The following is a 15848-nucleotide window of genomic DNA, read 5'->3' on the forward strand; positions in this document are numbered from 1 at the left end:
GGGTGTGGGCAGAGCAAGGCTGGGCCACCCCGCAGTCAAAGTGAGGGCACAGGAGCAAGAGCGGGCAGCAGGCCCCTGACCGAAGCTGCCACCCGTGGCTCAGTGACAACCAGGGCATGTCCCGGCACACCGACCACCCGCCTGTACTGCCCAGGGGTCCCAAAGCAGCCATGGCCTCATCACAGCCCACTTTGATAGAGGTCACAAAGTCTATATTTTCAAAACCAAATATTGCCCGAATTCCCAGGTGCTCAAGCAGAACCCGGGTAGCCCCTCCCCATCCCCATGTGCAGAGACCACCCCTCCAGCCCTGCTGGTTCCACCTCCAGAATCACGACGTGCCTCTGCCACCATCTGGGTGAAGCTACCACCTATCACCTGTCTAGACATTTGAGGGCCACCAACCGCCCCTCCACGCAACTCCCCAGGCCTGCCGGTGCATCCGCCCACACTCCCCAGCCTTCAAAGCTCTCAGTGGACCTGCTGCCCGAAGCCCTGGGCTCTGTCCTGCCATGGTCTGCGACAGCCAGCGCCTGCTCATGGAGGAGTCAGTGCTGAGGGAACAGCAAACCGACCTTGCCCAGGTCACAGGCAGGGCTGGTGAGACTTCTGAGACCACCAATGCAAGGGCCGGGGCCTTTTCTAAGTTCCCTTCTCCACCACCACAGCCATCAGACAGGGAAACAATTAGGCGTCACCCAACATAAAATGATCCAGTTGTAGGATGGCCGGCAGGAGGCCTGGTGACCCAGCCCAGGATAGGAGCACTTCCCAGGCACTGTCTCAGACTGGTTTCCCAGTATATGACCTGGGAGACCAGGGGCTGTGGACCTGGGCACACAGACCTGGGCTCAGAGCTGCCGTGCACCTTCCTAACTGGCTACCCTCATCTGAGAGGTGGGGGTACCTCTCAATCCCATAGGGTGCGGGACAGAGGTAGAGCTTTGCACTGAGATTGAACCCGGGGCCTGGGAAATGGGCAACCTCCACGTGGACCCCAGAGGCCCCCTCTGACCAGGGCAGACCAGGATGGCAGTTGCCCTCACAAGGATATGGGACAGCCCCACAGCCTCTGGTGCAGCCCCACTCTCAGGGGGTGGCTGTCAGGGTGGGGGCCAGTGGGAGGAACTGGTCAGCATGGCTCTGCTCAGCCGTCCTGACCACTTGGTGGGAGCTGCTGGCACAAGGCAGGATCGGGAGGACCTGGTGAGGTGGCGGTGGCCCCTCCTGGAGGGGAGAGGGAGGTGATAGGTGTTCCCAGCTTTCCTGAGCGTTGCAGCTCCAGTAAACACCGCACCTTGCAGCAGCAGGGCTGGGGCCCTTCCCTGGTGCTCACCCTCCCTCCCTAGCTGGGCCCCCAGCTTCTCAGCACAGTGGTATCACAGTAACTGGATGACAAGTAAAGACATGGCCAGTGGGAGGTGCTGTAAACAACATTTAAAAATCATGGGCTAGGCTGGACACCGTGGCTGGCCGGGCGTGGTGGCTCATGCCTGAAATTCCAGCCCTTTGGGAGGCCAAGATGGGCAGATCCCTTGAGGTCAGGAGTTCGAGAGCAGCCTGGCCAACAGGGTGAAATCCCGTCTCTACTAAAAACACAAAAATTAGCTGGGCGTGGTGGTATGTTCCTGTAGTCCTAGCTACTCTACTCAACAGGCTGAGGCAGGCGAATCACTTGAACTGGGAGGCAGAGGTTGCACAGTGAGCCGAGATCAAGCCACTGCACTCCAGCCTGGTGACAGAGCAAGACTTCATCAAAAAAAAAAAAAAAAGAAGAAGAAAAAAAAGAAAAAAGAAAAAGAAAAAGAAAAGAAAGAAATTATGGGCTAAGGAGAATTTGACATCAGAGTCAAATTAACTTCATTAATAAGGTGGGATTACAATCGCCCAAGGCAACCAGGATAGCAGGGCTGGGAGGGCCAGACATCTTGCGGGGAATATGAGCCATCTCATAGTTGGGGGACTTGCCATCTGGGGAGGGGTATGGCCATCTCAGCCTGCTCCAAGTCACTCCTCTGAGCAGCCCCAACCAGGTAGCCAGGAGCCCCCCTGCAGCCATGGATGCACGTCCTCTCTGCATCCATCTGCCTGCCTGCCTGTCTGTCTGTACTACTCCCTCCCCAGGGTGCCCAGGCAGCCAAGGCCTTTGGGAGGAAAAAGAGTGGTCCCTGGTGAGGGGAGACCTTGGTGGAGGAGCCCAGGGTGGGCTGGGAAGGGAATGGGACCTTCCCTCATGGCACAAGCCGCCTCTTGCCCTGCAGCTTCCCAGGCAGCCAAGCTCTTTCACATCTGTGTTCTCGAGTACCCTTCAACATTCCTATCCGGTGTGGAGCATTACAACGGATCCCGTTTACATGTGAGCAAACTAAGGCTCACAGGCACTCTGGGGCTGCACTGGTGCCTCCCGCCATCAGGAGCCGACCGGGCCTGGGCCGAGCAGTGCCAGTCTCCACCTCCCCCAAGGGAGGGGCTGCATCTTCAGGCCCAGTGTGGAGGCGGACAGGCCTGTGCCTGAGAGACCAGGGAGTGCATCAGGGAACCAGAAGCACCCCAGGGAGGGCTGCCCTGAGCAGAGCCCAGGGGCCAGGGACGGCGCCTCGCAAGCCTTTCCTGGGGCTGCGGAGACAGCCGGGTGGGTGGGATGTGTTGACAGAGAGCACCTGCTCTGCAGCAGGCTGGGGGAGGGATCCAGGTGGTCTTGGGTCCATCTGGGGCTGCCTGATGGGAAGGTGGAGACCCCCAACCAGAGCAGGCTCAGATGGCACTGGGCTCAGCCTGCACGGCCCCCAAGGCACCCCCAGCTGACCCCGGGGAGTCCAGGAGGCCAGAGCCAAGAGCTGGGCAGCAGGGGTTTCCCCTCCAGGGCCCACTGGGGGGCAGCGGCCCCAGGTGCCAGCTAAGGACAGGGTGGAAAAACAGCTTCAGGTTGTCCCCAGGGAGAGTGGAGGGCCAGCTGAGGCCAGCTTCCCACTGACCACTACATGAGGCCAGAGGGCCCTTCTCAGGTCCCTGCCTCTGCCTGCAAAGGTGAGAGCCAGCCCCAGAGGCTCCAACGCCACACATGGCCTTTGACCCACACGCACCTGAGATGGCCTGGACGGCCACGCGGAGGAAGCCCTTCACCTCGCCCTTCTCGCTGACGATGGCCACACGGTGCACCAGGGGAACAGGGTATAGCAGGTTGCTCAGGTACACGAAGGCCCTGGGGGGAAGTAGAGGCTGTGGTCATGGGCCACCCCTCCACACGTGTTCTGACGGCAGCGGTGGCAGCATGGCCTGGCTCACGACACAACACGGAGCTGCAAAGCAGAGGGACGCCGCCGGACAGGACAGCCAGGGCCAGGACAGCAAGAGCGGGCGGGGACAGGCAGGGTGGGCACTCGGAGGAGACAGGAGGTGAAGGGACAGAGAGGAGGACGAGGAATGAGCCGCGGCGAGCAGAGGCACAGCCCAGTTGGGCCCGGACCTGGCTGCCTGAGAAGGGAGCACCCGAGGAGGGAGGTTTCAGCCTGCTTCAAGGAGGACGGGGGCCAGACCAGGACCCAGACCACACTGTGCTGCCCACCCTTTCACACTGGCACTGATGGCCAGCATTGCTCTGCCTCCTGCCCACTTCCCAGGGGTCCCTGGCACTCACAGACCCCACAGAACCCCTTGCCTGAACAGAAACTCAGCAGGTGGGAGCTCCGAGGTGAGTTGGCCAAGATGAGGCACCCTTAGTCTAGGGCCCAGGGAAGTGCTGAATGGAGCCCTGAGGACACCCCCAGGGCCATGGTGCAACCCAGAGCACCAAGACCCCTCCTTTCCCAGGACCAGCCTAGGCAGAGACCACGAGCAACTACGGTCGCCAGACAGCTGCTGCGTTCCCTGTGCTGACCAATATGTGGGCAGCTGGGAAGACAGAGAGGAGCCTGGAAGACCCACGCCACCCAGCCAGGGGGAAGGATACCCTGCTTCCTGCTCCAGGCAGGTGTGGCTCTGAGCACCGTGACCTCCGGCATGGGAAAGGGCCGTGCCTGGGGCCCTCAATTCCAGAGCAGATACTGATGAGAGGTTGAGTGAGACTCAGCGGGCTGTGAACGTCCAACATCTCTCTCAGGTGGGCTCCTGACCTTGCTCCCTCCACCCCCTAACCCCCCCGACTTCCCTGCAGCAGCAAGTCGAAACCAGCAGCACCGTGGCCTCTCCTACTCATCAAATCCATCAGTTCCACCTCAAAAGTCTTCAAGAAGCCCCCCTCAACTGTCCCATCACCACCAGCCACCCTGCCATGGCTCCACAGCAGCCAGAAAGGTCTCAAGGCACCAGTGGGACATCCTCCCATGCCTTTGGTGACACCCAAGCTCCTTGCAGGGGCATCCATGCCCCACGTGGCCCTGGGGGTCCAGGCCCTGCCTCCCCATCACAGTCAAGCTCGGCCTTGTGGCCCATGGGTCCATGGATGCCCCGGGTATTCCTGCTCCCACTGCAGAAGCCCCACCCTCCATCTCATCGGCTGCCTCAACCCTCCTCAGAGGCCCCAGCATCCCAGCAACTGTCAGGACCTTCCCCTTGGCCGTCTCGTTCATTCTGACTTTACACATCCCCATGGAATCTCCCTTGCTTTCTGAGTGGCTCTGCTAAACTGAGACCTGACCACTGCCCCCACCGCAAAATGGCCCAGGCAAGGCTTGTAGTAGGAAAAGGGTCTCGCTGCCCTCCAGGGGCCTGAAAGTCTCCTCAGTCCTCCCTCCTGGGGTAAAGGAAGCCCCTGGTGGCTTCTTGGGCCCTCTCCCCAGAACAACACGCCCTCTGAAGATGCCCCCCAAGAAGCGAGTGCTCCACACCCACGGAGCCCACCAGGGAGGGACCTGTTACCCACAGGGCTGCAGGTGGCTCTGCCTGACTTAAGTGCTGGGGCTGGGGTTCCACTGCCCTCGGCCACCCACCCGGGTTATGTCCAGAAGCGCCCATGGAAACTCAGCCTGGCCCTAGTCACGAGAGGACGTTGAGGCCCACAGGGTGGGAGCTCCTCCCCACAGTCCTGCTGGGTGCCCTACAGGCAGGGACTCACCAGCACCCCCTTGGGAGGGGGACGGCAATGCCTTCCCTCCCCAGGGCACCCCGGGCTCCCGGACGACGGTCTCTGCTTGACAGTGGGGGTGGGAAAAGGGGCTGCTACAAACTGAGCAAAGCTAAGATGTCCAGGAGTGGGGCTGGCGAGAGCCAGGACTTGGGCCACCAGACAGCACGGGCTCTTCCCAGTGGCTGGCGCACCACACTGGGGGAGACGTAAGGAGACCAGGCGGGACGGCCTACGCTGCCAGGCTCTGAGCCAGCCCCTGCCCTCCAGTCCCTACCCACCCCACCCTTTCCCAGAGCCAGTGCCCACTGCAAAAATCCCAGGGTTGGAGGGCAGAAGGGCACTGAGGATGATGAGACTGCCCCACCCCCACCCTACTCTGCAGGGAGCCCATAGGGCGGCCCTCAGAGAGGGGGCGGGACCCGGGACCACTCCCACTGTGGGCCAGGTGAGGACACTCAGGCACTGAATCCACTGGCACAGCCTCACAGGAAGGAGAGGCTATAGCTGTCCAGGGCCACCCAGACAGGGTCAGACACTACCTCTCCTACCCCAAAGACCCCTCGCCAGAGCTGCCTTCCCAGAAGCTTAGGGCAATTCCGCAGGGGCTGCTGGCAGTGAGCAGAGCCCTGGGCTCTGGGGCCATCCACATGTGCCACTCACGGCACCACAAAGGCGACCCACAAACCTCTGAGCTCCCCGGGACCCCACCCAGAGGGAGGAGACTTCTGCCCCTGAGTGAGGGAAGGGGCCACACCCTCCCCACTCTTAGCTCTCAGGGTCTCACCTGACCCCCTCCTCACCCTCCTCCACTGCCCTGAAAGGCCAGGTCCAAAGGGGTCTGAGGCCGTGCACAGACAGGTAAACTGAGGCAGGGGCCAGGCCCGTCCCAAGTCACATGGTGAAACTGCAGCAGGCAGGCCCCTTCCTGGCTGTCTGCACAGGGCCTCCCTGCTGAACAAATGCTGTGTGGAACTGACTCTGAGGGGACGCCTTCTGCCATGTTGCCAACTGTGGGCTCAGGCACCAGCAGCACAGCACAGACGCGAGTGCCTCACAAATCAGACAGGGGCTGGGCTCGAGGAGGCCCAAGTCCCTCACAGCCCCAGGCTCAGATCATCCCATTATGAAGCATCATGGCAGAAATCACAGCAGCCAGCATCTGTAGAGGCTCCCGAGGGGCCAAGCACCGTGGTGAGCACACAGGGCCTTTTGTTCTTCTGTCTCCTGGGAGGCAGCGCACCCCCATCTCCTCGCCAGGGCACGTCCTAATAAACAGCCATCTCAACTCAACCAGCGGCACCCCTTCTTTCTTGGAGATGCACAAAATCCACCCAGGGTCTCAGCACACTAGAACGATGAAATGTGGTACTTATACCCCATCGCACAGAGGAAGAGCCTGAGGCACAGAGATTAAGGAAGTGGCCACGGCCTGGCAGTGAGGGCCTGCGCGAGACTCTTCTGCTCAACTGTGTGAACACCAAGCTCCACCGCCTACTTCTAGGGCCAGGGTTGGCTTCCATGGGCACTTCCCCACCCACTCTGAGTGGGCAATTCACCTGGGCACCTGCCTAGTTCCACAGCTGATTAATTCAGCAGATTGACTGTTTCATGCTTTTTCAGATTGTCCTCATGCTGGGAGCTGGGGGGACCCAGACACTGCAGCACCACAGACTGCTGCTGCTTTCAAACAGATGGGCAAGATGCAGCCCAGATTGTGCCCCAAAGGTGGGGACTGCTGGGGGTGGGGCCCTGAGGGACATCCAGGTGGAGGTTATACAATGAAAAGGACTCCTGGGGTCTGACACCAAATGCTCCCTGATCTCTACTGCACCCTGTGAGCATCCTCATGGCACTGACCCAGGCCCCAGGCCACCAGTGAGACACGTGGATCTGGCTGTGGCTCTACTGTCGGGTGTTCTCCCCTCCCCACTGCCCGTCCCAGTCTGCCTGGCTTGGTGATAGACTTGTTCAGCCAGAAGGGACCTCTGGGGCCCGGAATCCACTGCCCCAGTGGCAGCACCAGCCTCAAGAGAGCTGTGAGCTGGGCCTGGAAGGTGCCCCCCCACTCTGTGAAGAGACCATGCCAACCAATGCACCCGAAGTGTGAAGCGATGGGGCAGAGCGCTGATGCCTGGCATCTTGGAGCCTGGTGTCTCTGCCCAGTGGAGACACCCTCCCAGGCAACAGGCCTGGGCAGGCCATGCCCCCCACCTGCCCTTCAGGTGCCAGAAATAACCTGACATGTTGGGAGCCAGAACATAGCCCAGGCCTGTCCCTACCTGCCACAGACACACCCAACGCACAGAGAGTGGCTCTCGGGATCTCAGGCTGAGAAACGCCATCCACAGCCATGCTGCAAATACCAAGAGAGAGGGGCCCCAGCCCACCGAGAGCACCATGTGGGACTCAAGGGAGTGGCGTGGTCTTGCCAGCCCAGGGGGCAGGCACAGAGCTGACCCTGAGTGAAGCCCTCGAGCCGCAACAACGTTTATCGACCCAGCCCTAGACACCTGCGCTCCCTTCCCAGCCCTGCTCCCCTCCCAGGGACCCTCATCCCAGGCAGTCAGCTCTCGCCCTGCTCTCTCTGCAGCTCCTGTGCCCACCCACCCTTCCCGTGTTTCCTACCCTTCCTGTGCCAGGGGAAATCAGAGCCCCAGGCCCACTCCTGTTGGAATATGGGCAGTGGTCACCAACCCAACTGCCTCCCCAGGTCACCTGGTGCCCCAGACTGCCAGAGGCAGAGGCCCCTGGGGGCCGACCCTGGCCTTGGGTGAGGAGCCCCAGTGTGGAACACAGGAGGCCAGTGCTGGATGGGCCTTCCGCAGAGGCCAGGGTACCTTGAAGCAGACTGAAACCCAGCCCGAAAGAGGCGGCAGCAGAGGCAGACAGAGCGAGGGCTGAGTGTGGCGGGAGGGAGGGAGGAGGCAGGCGCTAACCACAGATTGGTGAGGTGCAAAGACGCATGCTGGGACCCAGGGAAGCCTTTCCAGAGGGGACAAGAGTGGGTGCCCCAATTTCGCTGAAGCTTTGGAGAGAGAGCCAGCAGCTACCAGAAGGTTAAAGGAAAATCAACGAGGGGCCTTCCCAGGGCTGGGCCTGCACAGCTGCTGCGTGGGAGAAGCCAATTCTTGCCAAACCAAAAAGGTTAAGATGATTCCAAATGAAGCCCTTCACAGACCACCCCGCAATATAGGGGCCAGGTCTCTCTTTGATGACTTTTGTTTGGTTTGGTAGTTTTGTAAAATCTCAAATCCACAAAAGGGGAAAAAAATGTTGGAAGGACCCAGCTCTTTCTGGCTGAGACTGCGAGAGCCCCACCCCACTTCTCCTGATGTCCTCGTCCCCCTGTGCGTCCTGATCCCTCACCTGCCTGACACCCGGAGCCACTCCTGGGGCCCAGCAGGTGCAGGGGCCTGGCCCCACAGCCTGGGGCTTTCTGAGAGAGGCCTGCATGGAACTGGCCTTGGGGTCCACTGCTCCCTCTTGGGCGCTGTAGAGTGGGAAGTACAGGCCCACAGCATGTCAGAGGGAGGGTGCCACAAGTTTTTATCTGGTGGGCCAGCTTATCTCACCTTACAGCCTAGTAACACTCAGGGAAAATTAATCAGAATAAATCCATGGCATGGGCCCATGGGGACCTGCTGTCTTCCAAGAGGGAGGGCGAGGCTTTCCTTCCACCATCTCCACCCAAGGACAGAGTAAAGCTCGTGCAAACTCTGTGATCTGGGGCCACCCTCAGCCTTCAGCTGTCAGCACGGCTGCTCCAAGCTCAAGACTTCTGAAAACTTCCACTGGCCTAGCCCAGGGAAGCAATCTTAATCTCCAAAAAAGGTTGTTACTAAGAATTATCTTATAACATTCATATATGAAAAACATATAAATTCAGCTGTTTCCTGAGCTGACTTTCTGACTACTCCAGCCAGGTTTCTAGATCTTTCCTTCACCTGACTTCCCTTCCATGATAACAGGAAGGCAGTTGGATTTGCCAAATCTGCCAGAAGAGCAGGATGCCTGCTCCCTCGGTCTGGGCTTCCCCAGCCTCCATTCTGTCTCCCAACCGTGGTCTCTCATCGATTTGGGCAACGTGGTAACTAGCTTCTCTCTGCAAAGGGCACGTTCCATGAGGGCACTGGGTCACATGTCCCCATCTCTGGCCATGACAACTGAGGAGGTCAGGAGGGATGCGGTCGTCCTCACCTTTAGACAGGCATGGTTTGCCCAGGCCCCACCGCTTCAGAGGGAGATGGGAGGGTGAGCAGTTGCCTCCCACTCCTAAAAGGAAGGCCTTCCCTGACGTCAGGATGGCTGCCTCTGGGTTCAGCTCCTTTCCCCACAGAGAGTGGAGAGCACTGAGAGCAGCTGGGAGCCTCTGTCTCTTCCGGATGACAGCTGAGCTGGAGTGAGGCTGCCTGCGCTAGGACAGTGTTGATTCCCAGGAGAATGACAGAACGGGCATTCAGCTTGGGGGTGGCTGGCCCTCACCTACCAAATGCCCCTCGGGCCCTGCACTGGGACTTTCAGGGAGGAACTCGGCCATTGGGTGCCTGAGCCACCCTGGGGTTCCTACGGCCTCTCTGCAGAAATAGTCCCACCTGCCTGGGGCCACAGCTGCAAGCTCCGGGGTGCACTACTTCTTCTGTACCTGGAACCCGGACTCTTCCCTGCTGGCCCAAAGCGACCGTCTCCAGGATGGGTGAGCAGCCCCACTGCAAGGATGCAGGGCCCGGGGGCCCTTGGGTGCTCTCCTCAGGAGGTCAGCCCCTCCACCTGCCTCGCCTGCCCTGGGAGGGCCCGGGCCAGGCCCCAGTGGTCCATCTGTGCCCGCAGCAGTGCTCCTGTGCAAAAGAGCTGGGTCCTCCCCAGCATGCTCTCCTCGACCTCACCAACCTTCCTACTAAACTGAACAGGGGGGGCCGGTCGTAAAACGGGTCCTGGCCGTCGCACAGCTCGTGCTCCGGAAAGACGTCGTCCTCCAGGTCCTCCTCCTCCTCCTCCTCCTCCTCCTCCTCCTCCTCCTCCCCCACGCTCTGCTCCTCGGCAGGCTCGGTGGCGTCGGAGTCGGGGCTCGAGAAGGTGGGGGAGGGGGTGAGAGCAGCCATGCGCTCGCTCATGCATGTGTTCAGAAGAGGGTAGCTGTTGCAGCCAGAGATGGCTGAACTGAGGTTAGTGCGACAAGACAGAGAGAAGTTAACACCAGCGACTCGCAGGGACGAACAGGGGCTGGGGCCGGGGCTGGGGGGAACTTCTGTTTAAAACCAAAACCAAACACACAGACCATCGAGAATGCTGCTTTAAAAGACAAGAGAACCAAAACTGTGCCCCCAGTCTTGGAAAGAAATCACATGTATGGCCAGCAGGAAGGTTCCGGAAAGTTCCGGAGGACACCTGCAGGTGGGACTGAGAACAGGGGTCTCGGCTGGGAGTGGCTGAGGCCATATGAAGACCTCGAGAGTTTGGCCACTTTGAGGCCTCAGAATGCCACAGTCCCACGGGGTGAAGGGGGCTGGGTGCAGACCCCAGACTGGGAGACCAGGGAAGGAGGCAGTCGTCTCTAAGGCTTGGGTGACACAGCCCTGCCTCCATGTTCCCACCCTCAGGGCCACCAGGTGACCCGGAGAGTTTGCTTGGGAGCCTCACATATTCACACACAGATGCATGGGTTCTGGCGGCTACAGCCCTGTAGTGGATTTGGGTGGCAGTGCCAAGACCCCATCCCACGTCCCCTGAAATAATGGGTCCTGTGGTGTGTGGAGAGGAATGGCTGGGAGGAACCTCAGGCCAGGGAGGACAGGGCTGGAAGTCTGGGGCTGGAAAAGCACCTGTCAGGGCCGCTCCTTGTGTCAGGCCAGGGCCCACTCCTACCCCCACTGCCATCTCTCTCTCTCAGTCTCTCATTCTCTCTCTCTCTCTCTCTCTCTCAGTCTCTCTCTCTGCCAAGGAAGGGAGGAGGTGCCCACCTGCCCACCAGCCGGAACCAGGGGAAGCGGTCATAGAAGGGGTCTCCGCCGGTCACCACGTTGTCACAGTCCTCGATGACACTGGAGGGCACCTCTGCAGCGCGGTCGTACATCTCCCGCATCAGGTCCAGGCGCTGCCTGCAGGGACGGCAGGGGTCAATGTGGACCCAGGCCCAGCACTCAGTAGCTGGCACTACACACCTTTATCTCCTGGGGACAATGAATTCAGCCCAGCTCCAGCCACAACATCCAGCTCAGGGTCATCAAGGTTCAGGGGGCTTGCTAGACAGACCCCTCTGTGACCCTTGGAGCTGGTCAGCCACAGGTAACACACTCAGCTAAGCATGCAAGGTCGCCAACAGCTCCTTCCAAACTCCCACCAGGGGGTGGGCCGGGGAACCAGCAGTGGGGGGCTCGAGGTGCTGGCAGCACTGGGCTGCTGGAAAGTCGGCAGAGAGGCAAGAAGAGAAGCCAAGTGAAGCTCAGAAAGGGGGCTCAGGCCACAGAGGCCCAAGAGCTCAAGGAATAAAGGGCAAACTGGAGGTAGGGACACAGAAGACAGAGAAAATAGCCTAAAAATTATTATTATTGTGGGAGCACTCCCCTCAAATGTTGTGGAAGGAAAGAAAAGCAATCATTGTGCCCCTAGGTCTCAGGTATAAGAGAAACCACATCAACAGTGGCTGCCCGTCCTTCCAAAAGCCACGTAACCTGGGAGACCAGGGGAGAAGAATGAGGAGCGTGACTGTGGGAGTGTACGCTGCATATATGTGCACGTCTTCATGAATGCTTATTAGTGTGTGTGTGTTTGCATGAATGTGTATGTGTGCATGAGTACAGTAATCATATTTTTATTTTCTGTACTTGTGATGTTTTGATATCCTTGGGGGGCACTGCAGGCTGGGGAGAGCTGCAGGTCCTGCTACTTCGTAGAGACAGTCAGCAACTTGCCATCACCCCTGCCTTTCCTACACAAACCAACCAATCCCAAGTCTGTACCCCAGCCACCTCCCTTCTCTAACTTTTTCACACACCAGACCAATATTCCCCCTGGCCTAAATCACCCAGGGTCAGGTACCTGACAACTAGGGACAGCCCTATGCCCCAGAGCTCTGCAGAATTCTTCAAACTAGCCAAGCCTAAGCAGTCTCCTTGCCCTGCCTGGCCTTTCCCACAACCCCAGGCTGTCGCCTGGGCCTTCTCCCACTCCTTTCTGCTTCCCAATGGGCCCTGGTGCCTCCTCGTGTAGCCCTGCAGGGCGGGGCATGCCATGCTCTGCTTTCCAGGGGCCTGTGAGTGACATTCAACTCCTCCACTGTTGATGCTGACCTCACAGGGTGACTCAGTCACCCCCATAACTTAAGGCCTGGCTGGGTGCAGTGGCTCACACCTATAATGCTAGTACTTTCGGAGGTCAAGGCTGGGTGCAGTGGCTCACACCTATAATGCTAGTACTTTCGGAGGTCAAGGTGCAAGGATTGGTTGAGGCCAGGAGTTAGAGGTCAGCCTGCACAACAGAGCGAGACCTCATTTCTACCACACACACCAAAAAAAGTCAAAAATTAGCTGGGTGCCATGGTGCACTCCACACCTGTGGTCCCAGCTACTTGGGAGGCTGAGGTGGAACAATCACTTGTGCCCAGGAGTTCGAGCTGCAGCGAGCTGTGATCACACCACTGCACTCCAGCCTGAGCAATAGAGCAAGGCCTTGTCACTTAAAGAAAAAAAAAAATTAAGGCTCAAGACAAATCAGAGTGAGCATGTGGGGACAGCAGAGGCCGAGCTTTAGGAAGGACACGAGCTCACATTGGGCACAAAGGGGCACAGCCCAGGCTTCCTCCTTGCCACCCCCACCTTAGCTCCTCCTCCACCTTCCACTGGGCTCAGCTAAGGGATCCACCTCCCGGCAGCTTCCTGAATGGAGGAGCAAGGGGACATTCCTTCTGCCCCCCACCACCTCTCCCAGCCCCTCTGGGGAGCCACCCTTCAGGCCCTGCTGTATCCGCTCTGGGTGCTCCGCCAGCCTGTTCTGTCGGTGCCACAGCCTGCCCTCCCCTCCACTGCACCATCCTGACCCCTGTGGGCCTAGGGAGCATTCCCCTTATCTGTCCTTTCCTCCGAAAGAAAACGCCCAAATCTGTGTTTATGTACGATTGCTGCATTGGTAGTAAGAGAATGAGGATTCTACAAGGCTGGACTCTATCCGCATTTTTCTTCTGATTTTAAAAAAATTGGAACAGGAGGAAAAGCGGTGTCTGCAGGTACTCGCCGCGAAGCCTGTGCCCACCACCGCTCCTGTGGCCTCAGCCCTGCCCAGGAGGACCCTCCCACCGTCCACCCAGCAGCCCTCTAGCCACACCTGAGCTTCTCCAGCGTCCAGTAGTGGGTGGCCCCATTCTTCTGGTCCTGGACCTCCACGGCCACAATAGTGCGGGGGAAGGGCCGCGTCTCTCGGTCTTTGGCGGCCTCTGGGGGCAGCAGGTCGGGTGGCAGAGGGGAGTAGAGTGTGTCCGTCAGAAGGACAAACTGGAATTGTACCTGTGATGGGGGAAGATGACCACTCATCAGCTCCTTGGGGGACAGGGCGCCAGGTCCCCAGAAAGGTTTCCTTCTCACCTTCTGGAGATTTCAGCTGCCTGCCCCACAGTGGTTCACTGGAACCTTCCAGACAGCCGCCAGAGGGGACCACCTGCTTTCTGCCTGTCCACCCGGCCTCCGTCTCCCGTGAGCAGGGCAGCCAATTCCCACCTGGCCAGTCCTGGGCTCCCTCACCGCCCACCCTTCTGGGGGGCCCAGGTCAGGCAGGGCTGCTACGCCACCCCCAGGGCTGGCAGACAGCCAAGCGCTGAGTCCCAGGCAGCTGTCCCCGTCATGAGTGAGGTGACACACTCTCTCCAACAGGAAACGGTGCAGCCAGTGGGCAGCCCACCTTCTTTTTCAGCTCCACGCTGATGGCATTGGCCTCCTTGAGGAAGATGGCGTTGCCCCACAGCAGGTCCCGCAGAGATGTAAACTGGTACCACTTCCACTTCCGGAAGGCCCAGAGTGCCAGCTCACACTCCCGCTCCGTCCACTGGACTGTGGGGAGAGGTCACAGGTGGTCATCGCAGGAAGGCCACGACCCTGCCCACCATGTCCCGCCCTCTGGAAGGTCCGTCCGGTCAGCCACTCCATAGGGCTGCCTAAGCTGGCCCTGTGCTCTGTGTACATCACAGCCGGGTGGTCATCAGGTAAAAAGATGGAAGGCCGGAAGGTTACTCCCCCTGTAGTCACTGAGGCCGGAGGTGAACGGGCCCCTCCCTCTCTCCCCAGGCTTCCTCCCACTCTGGGCCTGGGCTGGGAGAGCTCTGTGCTTGGCCCCGCTGTTTCACACTGACGATTTGGGTACACAGAAAGAGGAAACCGGCAGAGAGCTCTGTCACGGTGGGGAACATGAAAAGCTCTGCGTGCCCCAAAGAAGAGGCCGCCATGAGCAGCCTTGTGAGTCAGGCTGAAGATGAGAGTGGCTGAGGAGCAACACTGTCAATGACAGCCACATGCCATCCGGGGCCAGCAGTGGGGAGCAGGACCCACAGGAGAGGAGGCAGGAGGGCAAGCCAGGTCCTCCCAGGCGGTGCTGGCCCGTACACCCTCTCCCTGCCCATGCCCTGTCTGTCCACTGGGCCCTTGAGAGAACGACAAGCAGGGACACAAGGAGGGACTTGTCCTTGTGCTGAGGCCCCACCTCTCCTCCCAACACAGCACTACGTGCCTTTGGCTGCCCCCAATCAGGCGCGCCTGAGCTTTGCAGTGGGAGGGAGCCTCGCTGGGTAAATGAAGCCAAACAAGGGAAGAGGCCAAGGTCATGCCAGCACAAAGCTGCCGACCAGCTGGCCAGAGGCCGAGATGGGCACAAACCCCTCCCCACCTGCATGTGGGCCACCGCTGCCCACAGCTGCAGGAGGTCAGCCAGGTTGGCCCCCTGAGCGCATGCTCACTAAGGGAATCCTGAGGTGATGTGCACAGTGGACTCTTCCTCGGGGACCCCACGAGCCTTGTGGTCAGCAGGACGGGAAGAGTGGACGCCTATAAGCATGGTGAGCCCCTACCAGCCTCATTCCCCATTCCCCATCAACATCCAGACACTCCTGTCAGAGGCAACATGTGTGTGCACACGTGTGTACGTGTGTGCATGTGAATATGTGCCTGTGTGTACACACGCAAGTGTGTGAGTGTGCAGAGCTGCTTGCTAGCTGTGGCACAGTCTCCCTGCTCCCCAAATCCTGCTTTCACGGGGCTTCCAGGGCAAGGGGGTCTCCCCTAAAGAGACAGGTCCAGACCCCAGTGCAAAAGTGCTGACCAGTGACCTCCAGGGAGGGGCCCAGGGCTGCCCACCTCCATGCTGAGACCCTCCTGACACAGCAGGTGCTGGCCCAGTGACCCCTCACCTTCATCCTCGGGCTCCTCCTCCTCCTCGTTCACCTCCGGGTAGTACCTGGAGTCCATCTGCTTCTGCAGAGCCTCCAGCTTGCTCTCGTAGTCCTGCAGAAAGAAGGCCTGTGACTCCACTACGGCCCTACCTGCCTGGGCCTCTCGCACTGTGCCTGGACAGTGGGCCTCACCACATCCCACTGTTCGGATGCAAGAGATGGGGCCAGGCAAGCAGGAAGTGGGGGCATGGGAGGACAGGCGTCCTCTGGCGTAGGTGGCGGCTCGCAGGGAGGGCAGGGCCCCGTCACTCACCAGCCGCTGCTGCTCCAGCAGGTAAGTGGCCTCCTCCCGCTCGCGGCGGTACTGGTCCTCCAGTTCCTGGAGCCTGCAATGGGGCGTTGGGGTGAGCGCGGGAG

The 15848-nt window shown here is 59.8% G+C and overlaps 1 protein-coding gene across 19 annotated transcripts in view; it reads right to left on the bottom strand.

The window, feature by feature from the left end:
* Nucleotides 1–15848, bottom strand: part of KIF1A (kinesin family member 1A) — a 109962-nt gene that overhangs the window by 35370 nt on the left and 58744 nt on the right. For 12 of the 19 annotated variants that reach the window (XM_031651685.1, XM_017947145.3, XM_009183528.3 and 9 more), the window contains 7 exons: nucleotides 15745–15817; nucleotides 15450–15543; nucleotides 13952–14100; nucleotides 13382–13560; nucleotides 11023–11160; nucleotides 9953–10222; nucleotides 3084–3202 (listed from right to left, as the gene is read on the bottom strand). In XM_031651685.1, coding sequence (XP_031507545.1) covers nucleotides 3084–3202; nucleotides 9953–10222; nucleotides 11023–11160; nucleotides 13382–13560; nucleotides 13952–14100; nucleotides 15450–15543; nucleotides 15745–15817 — 1022 coding nt within the window. The remainder of the gene's footprint in view (nucleotides 1–3083; nucleotides 3203–9952; nucleotides 10223–11022; nucleotides 11161–13381; nucleotides 13561–13951; nucleotides 14101–15449; nucleotides 15544–15744; nucleotides 15818–15848) is intronic. The other 7 variants (XM_009183532.3, XM_009183531.3, XM_009183530.3 and 4 more) reach the window with 1 other exon arrangement.

The sequence above is a fragment of the Papio anubis genome, chromosome 10 (assembly GCF_008728515.1).
Source record: "Papio anubis isolate 15944 chromosome 10, Panubis1.0, whole genome shotgun sequence".
NCBI lineage: Eukaryota > Metazoa > Chordata > Mammalia > Primates > Cercopithecidae > Papio > Papio anubis.